This window comes from Hypomesus nipponensis, chromosome 28, assembly GCF_054491055.1.
Source record: "Hypomesus nipponensis isolate SF chromosome 28, ASM5449105v1, whole genome shotgun sequence".
NCBI classification, from domain to species: domain Eukaryota; kingdom Metazoa; phylum Chordata; class Actinopteri; order Osmeriformes; family Osmeridae; genus Hypomesus; species Hypomesus nipponensis.
The window spans coordinates 6,497,216-6,514,958 of NC_140388.1; the positions used below are offsets into that span (position 1 = coordinate 6,497,216).

The 17,743-nt window shown below is 49.7% G+C and overlaps 2 protein-coding genes across 2 annotated transcripts; both read left to right on the forward strand.

Annotated features, from left to right (window-relative positions):
* Window positions 1-1,443: 1,443 nt before the first annotated feature.
* LOC146219676 (corticotropin-releasing factor-binding protein-like) lies at window positions 1,444-4,607 on the forward strand. Its single transcript, XM_084694777.1, has 7 exons — window positions 1,444-1,532; window positions 1,703-1,793; window positions 2,055-2,212; window positions 2,749-2,959; window positions 3,250-3,404; window positions 3,667-3,787; window positions 4,070-4,607. The coding sequence occupies exons 1-7, from the start codon at window positions 1,452-1,454 to the stop codon at window positions 4,222-4,224; spliced, it is 972 nt and encodes a 323-aa protein (XP_084550903.1). The 5' UTR covers window positions 1,444-1,451; the 3' UTR covers window positions 4,225-4,607.
* A 2,515-nt stretch (window positions 4,608-7,122) lies between these two features.
* tmc1 (transmembrane channel-like 1) lies at window positions 7,123-16,313 on the forward strand. Its single transcript, XM_084695317.1, has 20 exons — window positions 7,123-7,159; window positions 8,616-8,639; window positions 8,826-9,279; window positions 9,400-9,582; window positions 9,684-9,774; window positions 9,875-9,956; window positions 10,134-10,240; window positions 10,686-10,784; window positions 11,186-11,328; window positions 11,599-11,743; window positions 11,905-12,099; window positions 12,641-12,820; window positions 13,234-13,386; window positions 13,854-13,982; window positions 14,111-14,178; window positions 14,482-14,721; window positions 14,939-15,064; window positions 15,263-15,341; window positions 15,605-15,731; window positions 16,093-16,313. The coding sequence occupies exons 1-20, from the start codon at window positions 7,123-7,125 to the stop codon at window positions 16,311-16,313; spliced, it is 2,883 nt and encodes a 960-aa protein (XP_084551443.1).
* Window positions 16,314-17,743: the final 1,430 nt, after the last annotated feature.

Sequence of the window (17,743 nt, forward strand, 5' to 3'; positions counted from 1 at the left end):
ATATTTTCAATCTCTCCCTCCTTCTCACACACTCCCTCTCTAACATATATACACACACACTCCATCTCTCCCTCTTTCTGTCTCATACACACACACACACTCACTCACTCACTCACTCTCCCACACAAACACTCCAGCCTTCTTTCTTTCCTTCCCTCTCACACACACACACACACACACACACACACACACATACACACACACACACACACACACACTCAAACATTCTTCCTCTTACTCTATCACTGAGTTCAAAAAAAAGTGTGAACTCTTTTAAAAATGAACACTATCACGAGTGAGCATTGCTAACAACAAATAGAACGCTGGTGTGCTCAGGACCTCATCCACACCGCAGCATCTCACATAGCACCTCATCCACGTGATAGGACCTCATCCACGTGATAGGACCTCATCCACGTGATAGGACCTCATCCACGTGATAGGACCTCATCCACATCATAGGACCTCATCCACGTGATAGGACCTCATCCACATCATAGGACCTCATCCACGTGATAGGACCTCATCCACATGATAGGACATCATCCACATGATAGGACCTCAACCACATGATGGGACATCATCCACATCATAGGACCTCATCCACATGATAAGACCTCATCCACATGATAGGACATCATCCACGTGATAGGACCTCATCCACATCATAGCACCTCGTTCACATCAATCAGTTCAGGCCTTCAACTGACACACCTGCAGTTGATTGTGTGAGTGGCGTCAGCCGATGTTGTGAAGCGTAGCCTGAGTGCCATGCTTGAACTACCTTTGCCAATGAAATGTGCTTCATTTGTGCATAATTGGTGTATAAGAGAAGGTGCATGAGTTGACACAATTTCACGTTTTGTCTTTGTGTCTCAGCATTGTCAGCCATTGAGAAAAACTGTAATTGATGCTCTTTAGAATATATTCATGTTATGGCTGTGTGTATTGTTTTGGTGGGAATCCGTTTTGAGAAGATGCTTTAGCTTGCAAGAGATTTGTGGAGTTTTTACATAATTAACTGTCTTCAGTTTTGTTTTTGGAGGTTTAAGAAATTGAGCCGTAGATTCAGGAAATGTATTAAAACGGCTGGGGAAAACAAATAAGGTCCTTGATGAATAAATAACCTTTTCTACATAGAAAACACTGTGAGTAATATATTTTAAATATCTTCCTCCCCCACCACAATGAAGTTATGACCTTTGAAAATCAATAAATGTGAAGGTAACATAAGGAAGATGTAATTCAAAGGGTTACATATCAGATCTAACTTATATAAGCATTTCCTCTGAACAACTTTGTTTTATTCATCAATTGAGTCCACGCAGTAGATGATGATTACGGTCTCATCCGCGCCTAGTGTTTTCTGACGGTGCTGCTGGTCCGCTCGCGGTATAAAAGGGGCGCCGGTGATGCTACCGGGAATTTAGTCTCATACTTTACTGGGAGAGATGTCGTTGGCGCCACGGGTACAGCTTTTCCTTTTTCTCTTCAGCCTCACTTCCCACGGAGGGCACAGTCGGTATGTGGAGGTAAGGCAGTCTTACAGTAAAACGCCACTTTGATCTCCATGTTAAACTATAATTTTCATCTGTCAAACGTAACTCCGCTGCTCGTTCTGTTTAAGTTGAAATATGTTGTCAGCTACAAACTATGTTTGAATTTGACTGTTAGTTTATCCGTTTTATCTTTCACTAACCAGCACGACAACGACGCTTCAGATAGAATACTCTCTCTTCTTAGTTTGGAGAAGAAACGAGAAACGGAGGATTTTATGTTCCGGCGACCTTTACGTGAGTAGAAGCACTGGAATCAATAAAACAAATATATCATTTTAAAAGTTATTTTCTTTATTAATGAAATCACTGTGTGCTTGCGCATTGTGGCATCAATTAAATAAGAATAAAATCAGATGAGGACAAGTGTACTTCATGTGGTGGGAATCAATTGCCAGGCTCGTAATAGTTTCTCGGAGTGTTCTACTGGTTAGGCTACCCCTAAAGGTGTGGGTCTGTTGCGCACGTGTGTGTGCACGCGCGTGTTTTTGTGCGCAGGATGCCTGGACATGGTGGCCGGCGAGGGGGAGTTCAGGTTCGTGGCGTCGCGGCCCCAGCTGGCCTGCGCCGTCTTCCTCATCGCAGAGCCCTCGGAGCTCATCAGCGTGGAGCTCTCCCACGCCAACATCGACTGCAGCGCCGGAGACTTCATCAAGGTGGACGCACGCTCACACACTTGTGTACACCCCCCCCCCCCCACCCCCTCCTACACACACACACACACACTTACTGTACAACGCAGACATCCAAGTCAGCCTCCGGCATGTGTGTTTAAGAGGAAGAGGAGATGAGACACCAACGTGATCCAATTGCATCTCTGGACGCACTGCTGCTTGCAAAGTCGTCGATTTGAGACCAACTCAATTCAACTTCAATGCGTCAGTTAATCTGAGTTGGTCTGGGCATGGTTTCTCTGCATCCATTGATGTGCCAGTGTTTACAGTTGGGTTCCACCTGTGTTGCTGTGCAGGTGTTTACACTTGGGTTCCACCTGTGTTGGTGTGCAGGTGTTTACCATAGGGTTCCACCTGTGTTGCTGTGCAGGTGTTTACAGTTGGGTTCCACCTGTGTTGGTGTGCAGGTGTTTACCATAGGGTTCCACCTGTGTTGCTGTGCAGGTGTTTACAGTTGGGTTCCACCTGTGTTGGTGCACAGGTGTTTACAGTTGGGTTCCACCTGTGTTGCTGTTTAGGTGTTTGACGGCTGGGTTCTGAAGGGAGAGAAGTTCCCCAGCAGCCAGGACCACCCTCTGCCCATCCAGAAGCGATACTCTGATTACTGCACCTCCGGACCTGCGGGGGGCGCCACCCGCTCCTCTCAGAACGTGGCTATGCTCTTCTTCCGCGTCCACAGTCCTGACGGCGGCTTCACGCTCAACGTCCGGAAGCTACATAACCCCTTCCGTGAGTGTCTGTGTGTGTGGAGAGAGAGAGAGTGTGGTTCGAGAAGATAGAAGTGGTGTGTGTGTGTGTGGTCTCGTTTCACTACCCTTGTGGGGACCCAATGTGCTCACAAGTATCGGAAATAAAACTGAACCTCGAGGGACTGTTTTGCTGTGCTCCATGACTTCAAATGCTTTTTTCGGGGCGTTTTAAGGGATTTCGAGTACGATTAGAATCAATGTTGGGGTTGGAATGACATGAAGGTTTAAAGTTAGGGTTAGAGGTTAGAACCAACCTGTGTGTGTTTCCAGCCTGTAACGTCATGTCTCAGAGTCCCGAGGGCAGCTTCACCATGGTCCTGCCCCACCAGAGCAGGAACTGCAGCTTCTCCATCATCTATCCTGTGGTGGTGCAGCTCACTGAGCTAAGCCTGGGGCAGGCTGCCAGCAACCAGCTCAGCCCACTGGTTAGACACACACACACACACACACACACACACACACTTTCTCTCTCTTTTTCAAACACACAAGCACAGCACAGACACTCTCACACACACGTAAACATCACAGAGACACACACGTATATCTGGTGTCCCAGCAGTGTGAATGTGTCCTAGGGGTGTGTGTGTGTGTGTCAGCAGTGTTTGTGTCTGTGTGTGTGTAGAAGCAGTGTGTGCGTACATGTCCTTGCAGTGTGTGTGTAGCAGCTGTGTGTGTGTGTTGTGGCAGGTGCGGGGTAGGATGGGATGCGTTGCTACTGGAGACTATGTGGAGCTGCTGGGGGGGAACGGAGTGGACACGTCCAAGATGTTCCCCCTGGCTGACCTGTGCTACGCTGCCTCTGGACTGGGTGAGTGTCTCTAACCACACACACACACACACACACACACACACACAGCAACCTACCATGTACCACACGCTGTGTGGAAATTTGTTACCAACTTTGCAATTCTGGTGCGTCTCCTGCTTTGTTTCTCTCTCCCCTCCTCTCTCTTTCTCTCTCTTTCTCTGTCTCTCCCTCTGTCTCTCCCTCTCTCTCTCTCTCTCTCTCTCTCTCTCTCTCTCTCTCTCTCTCTCTCTCTCTCTCTCTCTCTCTCTCTCTCCACCCCTCCGTCTCTGTCCTCGTCCTCAGCCCAGATGAAGATAGGCTGTGACAACTCTGTGGTGCGGCTGGTGTCGAGTGGCAGCTATGTGAACCGCGTGTCGTTCCGGTACCGGCTGCTGGAGCGGCAGGAGATGCCTGCGCCACGGGAGAACAGCGTCGAGGAGTACTGCACCGTCGAGTAAAGATGGCCGCCCTCCTTCCTCATCTGGCTGCTCCATCCTTGCTGAAAGCTCCTCCCATAAACCTGTATAGATTAAACACTAGTCCCTTGTCATTTGTGTTGACCTCGTTACTGTTGTTGGTTACGGTCTAACTACTGCCGTTTTCCTGGTATCTATTTACTTTAGGCCTGTTGTACCAGAGTCAACTTGTGGCCTGTTCTGTCTTTGTCAAATATCACATTTGTTTAACAGGACTGACTTTTACTAGTGTTTTTGTAACAGGACTGACTCATTGTGTTTCTGTGACAGGATTGACTTGTAATAGTGTTTCTGTGACATTACTGGCTATTAATAGTGTTTCTGTAACAGGATGGACTATTACTGATATTTATACGTTTCTATGAAGACCATGGCCCTTGTAGTTTGAGTAGATGTACCTGTGTTTTAAATCCCTTGCTTCTTGTATTTTTGAAAATGAACTTGATCTGCATGGTAAAATGTGTCCTCTTATCTTCGGACATACAGCCCACTTAGCTGTATATTCATGTATACACACACCATCCTCACAAACAAACAAGATGAAATGCACCATAAGTTTGAAGCAGGAAGCAGAGGTGGATTTGGTTCGTACCACACAGCAGGAAGCAGAGGTGGATTTGGTTCGTACCACACAGCAGGAAGCAGAGGTGTTTTTGGTTTGTATCAACTCAAACCAAACCATCTGACAATTGCCGTAGGAGAAACGTCTTATTTTTCATGCAACAACTGAACACTGCAAATCACAGCATTGTGAATAGCACCCTTAAGGAGATAAGATATTGTGTTGGTAAGTGAAGGGTCAGAGGTTCAAATCTTGTCAAATCTAGTCATTTTTCATTTTTGGGGTTCTGACAGAAAGACCAGTTTCTGGTTGTCTGGTCAATCCTTCGGTTGTCAAATAATGGCAATTATTCACAGTGTTTATTTGAGCCAATCATAACACTGTTAAGCAAGACTGTAAACCACTGCAAAGCAAGCAGTACACTTAGCTAGGCTACTTATAGTCATAATGTTTCACTCTGAGGTAAACACTGTATTAAGTCCCCTTCACGTCAGTCACTTAGTGCACTCACATAAACATTTAGTGTCTGTGGCTCAGTTTGTTAGAGTGTGGCATCTGTAAAGAGTTTTAAAACCCAGTACATGCAGAGATTCCGAATTCTGCAGGTTGAAATGGACTTTTACGGTTCCTTCGTCAGCATTTATGTCTAACCCTCTAGCATGTCAGTTTGACAAAATGTTGCCTTTGTGAGGAGGAATCAGCCATTGTTGCTTGCAGCTATATTTTCCCTATCTTTTCCAGTCCTATGTTCATCGGACGGGATAATCCCCAGAACGGTCTTCTTTCCTACCCACCTTCTCTCCTCAAGCATTTGATCTTCTCTTTAGCAGAAATTAATCTCAAAGCAGCTCAGCCATAATGATTCTATTAAAGTAGCGGATGTTTTTCAGTGTCTCCTCACCCGTCCGGATGTGGCTCTGGTCTGTCTTCATTAGCCAAAGCAGTGACAGCCACGTTAACCTCTAATAGGATAATGTCTGCTAATTAGGATCAGAGAAAACCCTAACCCTGTAATCCACACAGACGCTGTTCAGAGCATTGGAGCCTCAGGGTTATTGGAAGCGTCTCCTCGTGGAAATCAAATCTGAGGTTGAGCAGGTTTTTCAGAGGCAGGAAGTCTATAGGAGCAAAACAGATGAAGGCTTGGTTATTCCTTTGGTGTCTATTTACTTTCATGGGTCTCCTCTTTAAAATCTAAAATCTTCCGGATGTGGGGGCTATGGAAGAATTATACCAGAAGGAATGCAAATGTAAGGGTCATTCTTATGCACTTTAGCTTTGAGAACAAAAGCAAACTTCTTTTTTCTTCTCTCTATCCTTTATCTGGACACAGACCTACATTGAATGGGACCCAGTATTATAGGATCAAAATCCTTGCCCCCAAAAAACATGAATCTGTAATATGAAATAGCTCATTATTTAGCTTATCCTTGGGCTCCATCTGGTGCCCATCCTGGAAAGACAGTTGGTATCCTTTTTTCTAACACACACCAACACACATGAACACACATGAACACACACACACCTGTGTGTGGAAGTATGCACATACAAGTGAGGCTACCGTTTTGCTATCTCCTGTACAACTCTGGTTTGATTTTAAACATTTGTCCATATGTTCAGTTCAGTCCAGAATTCTCACACAAGCCTACACTCTGGCCCACTAGTTATCATTTCTTTGTTCTCGGTTCATGATTCTCTTCATCAACAGAACAAGCTACCAGACAAAGGACTGAGAAGAACATGCCCTTCACTTCTCTGTGGTCAACACACTCACCACTCACCACTCACCACTGTCTAAAGGCAGTCATAACTGTGTTGAATAATTGAAAGCTAGTGAAATTGCCGGTGTCTTGGGTTTCCAGCATGGTATTGTTCCTGTTGTGGGTCGCTGGATTAGAGGGAAAAGGGAACTTGGTGGCTGTTTGTGTCCTTCCATCTCTCTCTCTCTCTCTTTGTCTCTCTCTTTGTCTCTCTCTCTCTCTCTCTCTCTCTCTCTCTCTCTCTCCCCCTCACACACAAACACCTTCACACACACAGACACACAAACACCCACGCGGACGAGCACGCACACGCTCACACACAAGCATGCGCGCAGACACACAGATACCGAAACACACACGCAAACACCCGCACAAGCACACACACGTGCATACACACACACACACACACACACCCGCAGGCAAACTCCCACGCAGTCACTCGTGCAGGTACGCCCTCTCAAAGACGAGCTGGGTGAGGGTGAGGTCGCCGTTGGCCTCGTCCTGACTTGAGGCAGAAGAGGAGCGTCTCTCTGGAGCGGCGAGGCAGGACAGAGGAAGATGCTGCAGTCCACTGGGATCACCTCCGAGAGCAGCGGTAAGATCCACCTCGGAATCTCCCTGTGGTCGCCATGATGCAGGGTGTCTGTTAGGAGTCTGTGGAGGTTTCTGAGGATGGATGATAGGTTACTGGTTGAGGATGGGTGATCCGTTTCTGGTTGAGGATGGACGATAGGTTACTGGTTGAGGATGGGTGATTGGTAACTGGTTGAGGATGGGTGATTGGTAACTGGTTGAGGATGGGTGATTGGTAACTGGTTGAGGATGGGTGATTGGTTACTGGCTGAGGATGGGTGATTGGTTACTGGTTGAGGATGGGTGATTGGTTACTGGTTGAGGATGGGTGATTGGTTACTGGTTGAGGATGGGTGATAGGTTACCGGTTTAGGATGGATGATAGGTTTCTGTAGGTGAGGTGTGAGGCTCATGTAACTTAGACATGTGTTCAATGATCACAAATCTTTATTTTCATTGGTCCTTTCTCCTGTTCTTCTCTTTGAGACATGGTAATCGATGTTGTCCGTTGGATCACTCTTGTGGGGTTTGGTGATATCACTGATCCTAAAGAATCTTTGTGTTGTCTTTAGCCAGAGGGGCATTCTCACTTCCCAGACACACACACACACAACCACCACCACACACACACAACCAGCACCACACACACACACACACATCCACCATCCTCTCTCCCCAGACATAGACACACATCCATACACAGCCACCCCCATTAACACCCCCCCCCCCCGCACACACAACCACCACACACACACACAACCACCAAACACACAATCGCACCCACTCACACCACACACACAAACACACAGGGCTGTAGGTACCTCATTAGGACCCGTCTTTGTACTCTTTGTGTGTGGTTGAGGCGTCAGTAATGACCCGTGTGTCTCGCTGTCTCTGGTTACGCCAGCGCCCAGCCCGCCTCGCACGCCACCCAGCCAGCAGCCCAGCAGCACCTGCTGAAGCTGTCACTGGTCTGCTTTGTCCTGTCAGAGTACAATGAGGTCTGGGGGGACAACAGGGGACAGGTCAGATGGAGGGAAGTGTGTGTGTGTGTGTGTGTGGGAGGAGGGGGGGGGGGTTCAGAGTCAAATCACATCAGAGAGTCACTTTGTCTTTTGCACATTTTAAAACAACCAATGTTGTTGGAACCTAAATGATGTACAATAAGTACAACATTATATTATTTTATTTTATGTATCCCTTATAGGGAGAAATCTGCAGTGTTCAATCCTACGTCCATCCATCCATCAGTTCATACGTAGATATTTGATATCCGTATAGATCTTACCAGCGTGTGGTCTTGTTACGACGTGTGCCGTTTGAGGGTTTAGTTCGGTCATAAGTGCTGATCTGTGGTCATCTTCTAAAGCCCTCTGTGACATTTCTTGTAAAAAGGGCCAAAGGGCTATTTGATTTGAAATAACGTGCCGAGTAAATGCAGGGAACTGTTTGTAATGTGTTTCTGTATCTCCCAACAGTAAGCATTGGGTTGGATGATGCAGGTAAGTCTGTCCAGGCTATCTGGAGGACCAGAGGGGTCGACAAGGTGGCGGTGGCATTGCTCCTCCTCTGTTTCTCCTCCCTCCACAGTCCCTCCACTGTCACTCCTCCATTCCTCCCCCATCAGTCCCCTTCTCTTCCCCTGTTCCTGGATCAGAGCTCAGGATGTGTCTGTGTTTCTGCTCCAGGTGACCTGGAAGAGGTCTTGGAAACTGCTGAGCGACACGAGGAGGAAGACAGGGGGAAGGAGAAGGGTCGAGAGAGACGGCGAGACAAAACGAGAAAGCGAAACCCCCAAAGAACTGCCTCACAACCGGGAGAAGCGACGTCGGAGGAGACGGCAGAATCGGAGGCGAGAAGGGGAAGGAGAAAGAGGGGGAGAGAAGGGGGAGGGCGAGGCAGAGAGGGAGAAAGGCAGGAGGAGGAGGAGGGCGAGGTGGCCAAAAACAAGAAGAACGTCAACAACGAACAGCGGAGAAAACGGGCGCAGGGGGAACAGGATAGAGGAGGAGACGCGCCGAGAAGAAAGACACACGGACGCAGCCAATCGGACGAGAGAAAGGAGGAGACAAAGAGAGGAGGAGAGAAACGTCCGACGGGCCCCGCGGAGAGGAAGACGCGCAAGAAGGAAGTCGAGAGCAGGTAACGTGCCAAGAATCAACCCTCTCCCTCTTCTCGCTACTCGAGAGATTTTCCATCAACTCCCAATGTCACACACGCAAACAGCCACAACCCAAAACAAACCTTCCCTTTATCTGCAAGCTCTCAGCAGGAGTCAAGCGAGGAGGAGGAGGAGGAGGAGGGAGGAGAGGAGGAGCTGAAGCCAGAGACGTTGTCACCTGAGGAGTTGGAGAAGCTGAAGGAGGCCGTGGATGACAGGAAGAAACTCATCCACACTTTGAGAGGGAAACCATGGTCCATGAAGAAGAAGCTGACTAGTCTGGGGTACTGACACACACCAGTGTGTGTGTGTGTGCGTGTGTGTGTGAGTCTAATAATAACAATTGTGTGTCTTTGATCTAACAGAATTCCTCCCACTCTGGCAGGGAGTCTCAGAAGTTTGTGGAAAAGTTTGAGGGAGCTTTAGGGAAAGGCAAGGGCAGGAAGTTGTATGCCTACAAAGTACTGATGAACAAGGTGAGAGAGAGAGAGAGAGAGAGAGAGAGAGAGGGGGGGGGGGGAGGGGGGAGGGAGAGTTTATGGAGTCTCATTGCTGGACTGTTTTTTCTTCTGTCAGAAATGGATGAAGTTCCGGCGAGATTTTGAGAACTTCAAAACAGCTTGCATTCCGTGGGAGATGAAAATCAAAGAGATTGAGAGTAAGTACAGAATGCTTATGTGAGACTATCCAAACACCTTTCTCATCCTGAACTTTGACCTTCGTGGCCCTGTCCTCATCGACTTTGACCTTCAATGGTTCTGTCCCACCACCTTCATCCCCATCCTCCATGATCTGGGTTGGTTCGATCGGTCGATTTGGTCCTTGTGTTCCCCAGGTCATTTCGGCTCATCGGTGGCCTCCTATTTCATCTTCTTGAGGTGGATGTACGGCATCAACCTGATCCTGTTTGGACTGACCTTTGGCCTGGTCATGGTTCCTGAGGTAACCCAACCATCTCCCCCCAGACTATTGTACTATCCACATTCACAGAACGTTTTATTGATCTAGCAGACACTTATCCAGAGCGACATATAATCAGTTCCTTTAGAAAGTAAAGATAATCAAGGATGAGAAGTGCATAGTTGGGCAGAACAAATCTGTGTTTTACCAGGCACTGTGCAGAACTAACCTCTCAGCTACAGTGCAACACCATCATCTCCACCACAGCATTCCATTACACAGTACTAACGTTCTCCCCGGTCAGGGTTCCATGGCACAGTACTAACATTCTCCCGTCTCCTTTCAGGGTTCCAAAGCACAGTACTAACGTTCTCTCCTCTCCTTTCAGGGTTCCATAGCACAGTACTAAGGTTCTCCCCTGTCAGGGTTCTGTGTGTGCAGTAAGGACAGTGACTGCTATCTCTCTCTGTCTCTCTTGCCAATCCAGGCTCTGATGGGAAGACCTTATGGCAGCATGCCTAGGAAGACAGTACCGAGATCTGAGGAAGCCAGTGCCATGGACTTTGCAATCTTGTGGGACTTTGGGGTAAGGATCTCTTTTCTATGGCTGTTTGGTAATAAAGGATGGGCATAGCTCATTGGGTCGAGTATTCAACCGCAGATCAAAAGGTCGCACTTTCCAATCCACCCCTGTACGTTGCGAAGTGGCGCAACTTCCTTACAAAATGCAACCAGCATTGTCTATGTAAGGCGATGAGTCTGACGGGAATAAAAATGTATCTTCGAGGTTCTTTCCCAGACGTTGCTTTGGAGAAAACGTTCCCGCTGAATGAATTTATCGTGACATTTGGATATTACATTCTCATTATTCCACTCAGATAACAGTCAGTTAGTCACATGCTCTCTGCCTGACTCACAGCTCTCACATCTGTGATTGTGTGCGTGTGTTTGTGTGCGTGTGCGTGCATGCATGTGTCTGTGTCCCAGGGCTATGCACAGTACTCTGTGCTCTTCTATGGATTCTATAACAGCCAGCGTACCATTGGCTGGCTCAAGTTCCGAATGCCCCTTTCCTACTTCCTGGTTGGTGTTGGAACCGTCGCCTACAGCTACATGGTGGTCATACGGACGTGAGTAGCACACCTGCGATTAGCTGCCGCTGAAGCCTGAGTTGTTGGGGAGCGTTTGCTCTGTGGGAATGGGTTCAGCTCAGTGGATACAACAAAGTCATCACGTCTGTTCTCTGAGTTTTTGGTAACAAAGGAGGGGCATAGCTCATGTTAGACCATTCGACCTCTGATGAACAAGTTGTAATCTTACCTCCCCGCACTTTGCCGTCCAGTGCAATGTCCGTCACCAGTCTCTCTCAAGGTGATTGACACATGGACCCCTTGTTCTAGAATGGCCCGGAATGCCAACGAGGAGGGGGGAGGAGACGACAACAACTTCAACTTCAGCTGGAAGGTGTTCACCAGCTGGGATTACCTCATCGGGAACCCAGAGACAGCCGACAACAAGTTTGCCTCCATCACCACCAGCTTTAAGGTGAAACCATCAACAGGAAGTGTGTGCTGTTCTTGGCGAGTGCGTTTGCGTGACTGTGTGTGTGCGTGACCGTGTGCACGTGTGTTTGTGTCTGCGTATGCGGGGGATTCCTGGTGTGTGACTGCGTGTGTCTGTGATTGTGTGTTGTCTGTCCTTCCCAGGAAGCCATCTTGGAGGAACAGGAGAGCAGGAAGGATGACAACATCCACCTGACCCGCTTCCTGCGTGTGCTGGCCAACTTCCTGGTTCTGTGCTGCCTGGCGGGAAGTGGCTACCTCATCTACTACGTGGTGCGTCGCTCCCAGAAGTTTGCCCTGGACGGACTGGAGAGTCACAGCTGGTGGGAGAGGAACGAGGTAGCAGGAGGCGTTGGTGTGTTGTGTGGGGAGGAGGGGGAGAAAAAAGAGAGAAAGAGAGATGAAGAGAGAGGTGGGGGACAGGGGAGGACACATTGTGTAGTATCTAATGGAGGTGAGATGTGTGTGTGTGTGTTCATCCGTGTTGCCTGCTAATACTACCAGGACCTCAATGTCCTTCCAGTCAGTCGTTAATGACTGTCCCACAGTCAGATATGAAAGGCACCTCCTTAAGGTGAAACCGTGAGCATGGAGCATGTGCGTGTGTCTGCGTGGGCTTCTTGGTGTGTGTGTAACCGAGTTAGAACCGTGAACCTCGCTCCTCAGGTATGTAACAGGCCTCCCGCCTCACCGAAGTGCTAGCTTTTCTTTGGCGTAGCTGGTAGTGGTCACGCTTGGCAAGTCGGAGGTCGTGCGTTCGAGGCCAGCGAGTGGCGAGCGAGCCTTGTCGTGACGGAGCGTGGCCACAGCTGTTACGTACCCGTCACATGTGCGTGTGGTCGTGTGTGTGCGTGAGACCCCTGTGTCCCTCACCTGCCAGGTGAACATGGTGATGTCTCTGCTGGGCATGTTCTGCCCCATGCTGTTCGATGTCATCAGCACCCTGGAGAACTACCACCCTCGCATCGCCCTGCAGTGGCAGCTGGGGCGCATCTTCGCTCTCTTCCTGGGGAACCTGTACACCTTCATCATCGCCCTCATGGACGAGATCAACCTCAAGGTGAGCGGACGTCCGGCGGTATGGACGGCCGGGGCGCCTTTGAGGTCCGGGGCATCTGGAGGTCTGCACTTTTCAAAATAAAAGCGCTGACTTCAATCATGTAGGGTTCTTCGGCTCGTCCCCACAGGTGAACCGTAGAACCTTCCAGATGATTCTACTTTCAGCCCAAAATAAAAGGCTGTGTCTAGATCTGTCTTCGAAAAGTTCCACGTAGACCTCTCCTAATGAGAATGCTCTACAGGGAACCCTTCCATGGTGTGATGGTTTCAAGGATCAGAAGAACATAGTTCTAGCTGTATTCGGTGGTCAGAGTGTAGGAACAGACTGTATTTACTAGACACGGAGCACTGCCATCCATCCCACGTCATTAGACATCGAGTTCCGTATCCGAGTGGCGTGTGTGTGTGTGTCAGAGGGAGGAGGAGGAGGTGGTGAAGCAGAACATGACCCTCTGGGAGGCGGGGCTGCTGAACGAGAGCCGGCCGGAGAACGGCACGGCTCCGCCCTTCAGCGTCCACCCCGCCGACACCCCCCGAGGACCCTGCTGGGAGACCATGGTGGGACAGGCGAGTACAGGGAGAGGGAGGGAGGGAGGGAGGGAGGGAGGGAGGGAGGGAGGGAGGGAGGGAGGGAGGGAGGGAGGGAGGGAGGGAGGGAGGGAGGGAGGGAGGGAGGGAGGGAGGGAGGGAGGGAGGGAGGGAGGGAGGGAGGGAGGGAGGGAGGGAGGGAAAGGGAGCGATAGAGAGAGAGAGAAAGGAGAATAGAGAGAAAGAAAGAGAGAGAAGAAGAGAGAGAGAGAGAGAGAGAGAGAGAGAGAGAGAGAGAGAGAGAGAGAGAGAGAGAGAGAGAGAGAGAGAGAGAGAGAGAGAGAGAGAAGAAGAGAGAGAGCGAGGATGAGGTACAGAGAGAGAGAGAGAGAGAGAGAGAGAGAGAGGGAGACAGACTGAGTGACAGACAGACTATGCATGTACGTATATCTACACAGTAAATATGTCCTTCACCACGTCTCTCAGCTGCTTCTCGTCCCGTGCAGGAGTTTGTCCGACTCATCATATCTGACACGATGACCACATACATCACCCTCCTGATTGGAGACTTCCTGAGAGCTGTGCTCGTTCGCTTCCTCAACCACTGCTGGTGCTGGGACCTGGAGGCCGGGTTTGTGAGTGCCTCTTTCTGTCCAAACTGTCTGTTCATCCGCGCGAGCGACAATCTGATCCCTGGAAGGGGAACCGTGTAGGGCCATGTTTGGATTTGAACTTGACAAAGGTCTGTCATCTTTCCTGCCAGCCGTCCTACTCGGAGTTCGACGTCAGCGGGAATGTTCTGGGCCTCATCTTCAACCAGGGGATGATATGGTAGGGGGTGTGTGTGTGTCTCTACAAGTGGAAGGATGTTGTTCATCACTCCTTCCATTGTGTACACTCGAAGGTCTGTTTTTATCCTCTGTTGACTTCTCCACCTTCCTCCAATCTTCCCCCGCTCACGTTTTCCTGTTTCCCTCCCTCCCTCCCTCCCTCCCTCCCTCCCTCCCTCCCTCCCTCCCTCCCTCCCTCCCTCCCTCCCTCCCTCCCTCCCTCCCTCCCTCCCTCCCTCCCTCCCTCCCTCCCTCCCTCCCTCCCTCCCTCCCTCCCTCCCTCACCCCCCCTCCCCTCTCTCAGGATGGGGGCGTTCTACGCCCCCTGCCTCCCGGCGCTCAACGTGCTGCGCCTGCACGTGTCCATGTACCTGCAGTGCTGGGCTGTGATGTGCTGCAACGCCCCCCAGGAGCGGGTGTTCAAGGCCTCGCGCTCCAACAACTTCTACATGGCCATGCTGCTGGTCATTCTCTTCCTGTCCACCCTGCCGGCCATCTACACCGTCGTGTCCATCCCCCCCTCCTTCGACTGCGGGCCCTTCAGGTGACGCAGGGTTTTTTGGGGGGGGTATGTTTGAAGTCGTTTTGGGGGTTTTATTTGACCCGCTGCCAAGTCAAAGTATCACTTCTTTCATGGCATACACATTGTTGTCCTCCCCCTTTTCCCTCTCGCCCCCTCTCTCTTTCTCGTCCTCCTCTCCCTCCCTCTCTCTCTCTCTCTCTCTCTCTCTCTCCGTCCTCCTCTCTTTCTCTTTCACCAGCGGGAAGACTCGCATGTACGATGTGATCCAGGAGACCCTGGACTCGGACTTCCCTCCCTGGTTCAGTAAAGGGTTCAGTTATGTGTCCAACCCTGGTTTGGTGCTGCCCTTCATCCTCCTCATGGTGTGAGTCCTCCTTCCCAGCGACTGAGAACATTAGGGTGCCCGGCGCAGAAGCACCAGCACAGATCAAACGGCCAGTGGCATAAAAAAAGACCCAGTCTTAGACTTTGATGTAACTTCAAGTCCGACTTACACTTCAATTTACCTGTTGCATGAAGCTTCCCGATGAGTACATATTTCTTTGATTTTTTTTTCTCACAGTTTGGCAATCTATTACCTGCAATCGACATCCAAAACGTACAAGCAAGCCAACCTGGAACTGAAGAAAAAACTTCAAACTGTGAGGAACGCTTTGTTTTCAGAATTTCTACTTTCTCAGTGTTTGATTTCTTGTTTCAAGCAACAGGTGGGCCACTTTCACCATCTGTCCACCAGACGGCAGTATGCAACCATAGTCTCAATGTGACCCACTTAAGTCCACATTAGACTTTGTAGAAAAACTCTGAACTGTCAGTTCTACGTTGTCAACTGTGTGGTTCCTGTGGCTATTGGGATCGTGTGCAAACACAGGGCGATGCTGACCTGTTTCTTGCTCAACTTTAGCAAAACGAAGAGAACAAGAAGAAGAACAAGATGGCGGCGCTGAGGGCGGCCATGGAGCTGGAGGAGGCGCGGCAGGGCCCGACGCCACACCAGCCGAACATCCCCGCCTCGCAGCATCCACGCAGGGGTAGGAACGGTGGAACACCCGGGGGAACTTGGAGGAACCGGAGGGACTCTCGAGACGTCATTGGAAGGACCTTTCTGTTTTCACTCACTCGTCTACCCCCGTCTCTCCTCATCCACTGTTCTTTCCCTGCTCCCTCTTTCATCTCTCTCTCTCTCTCTCTCTCTCTCTCTCTCTCTCTCTCTCTCTCTTCTCTCTCTCTCTCTCTCTCTCTCTCTCTCTCTGTCTCTCTGTCTCTCTCTCTCTCTCTCTGTCTCTCTGTCTCTATGTCTCTCTCTCTCTCTCTGTCTCTCTCTCTCTCTGTCTCTCTCTCCCTCTTTCTCTCTATCTGCCCTGTTGTCTTCCCTCTCCTTCTCTTTCTTAGGAGACAAGAGGGAGGATCATGGCCGGGGTCAGAGGGCCAATCAGGGGAAGGGTGGTCATCAAGCCCCGCCTCTCAGAGACTCTGGGGGGCGTGTCCCTGCCGTCAGCCCCCCCGCCCACAGGAGCCACACCCACCAGACTCCAGGGCACATTCCTGGCAACCCACGGCAACCAGCTCCCAGACGGCACAGGGTGTCCAGCTCACAAGGGCACAGCGAATAACCTCTGGCTTCACCACGCATGAGCTAGGCACTGGAGTTGGACACACACAAATACACACACAGACACATACACACACGCACACACACACACACACACACACACATACATATTGGTAGACTGAAGCACAATTATATGTATTTCAACAAACATTTCAGTCATACTGACCCCATATAAAAGAGTTTTCAAAGTTGTAACCAGGGCTTGTATGACTGAATGACAGCATGTTACATGGTCTCAATGCTGTAACATTTGGTGTTCCCACTAGAAGTCCCACGGTACAGGCATTTGACAACAATTAATGTTCATCTTCTCACTCAATCAAAGTCCAGGACGTAGCTTTCTCGACTTTTCCTAGAAATGTGTTTTATCACCCAGTATTTTTTTAATTCTCCAAATCACTTTGTTCGACCAGCAGTCTCTAAATGTCCTGAGACCTACTATCAGAATGTACCTTAAACATAACACCAAAGTCACGATAATAATCATGATCATGACCATCAAGTATGGTTACAGCTCAAAGAAAAGGAATTGCACTTTAACAGTATTAATGAGCCATGCTAAGTGGTTATTCAACGAGCTGACCTTGGTGGCCCAGGGATCATCAACGTCATGCCCGCATGGGGACATGCCAGGCCTGGGCTCTGATAGCTGCATATCCAATGTCCCCACATCTGATTGTGGTTCTCTATGCACTGATTGATTGGCGAGCTCGCCTGTCAATCATGCTGCCATTCTACTTTCTGCTCCGGGAGATCAACAATGAGATACCGCCATTTGATTGGCTTGGGTTAATTTAACGAACGCGCTTGTTTAATTCATGGCCAATATGCATTAAACATTCACCAGAGTCTTCTGAGTATCACGAATCAGTGAGCCTCTTCTGTTCATTTTTGTCTCATCCGGCTCTCCACCGGACGTTGGCAAGCGATTAAACATTAACGCAGGTTCGACAAAGACCGAGCCCAAACGTGATCTGGACATCCTCTCCGGACCTTTATCCGAGCCTCAGTCCAGCCAGGAGGAAGTGTCCGGTACGAGGGAGATAGTCGTATCTCCGTGCCCGCTGGCTCAACCCTGAGCTTGGCCCTCCGCCAGTCTGCCTGCCTGTTTCCTGCCAAGGACAGCGGCGGGCACTGCGTGAGACGTGAGCTGTGACCAGCTCCATCATCGGATATCTGGGAGTTGGAGCACTACAGACATGACTTATTCACGGCTGGTAATGACAGTCAGGAGACACACTGATTTAACGGCTTGGGTTATCCGCTTTCCGGGAAAAGAGACAAACGTGACGTTCTGGGAACGAACCTGTTTCTCTTGGGCCGCGTCTGTCCTCCCTCTGTGTTTTCTGGTCACTTGTGTCGAAAAAGACAAAAAGGACACTTTTATTATGCACCCCCTTTTCTCAAGGTGGCCCAACAGACGCTGCTGAG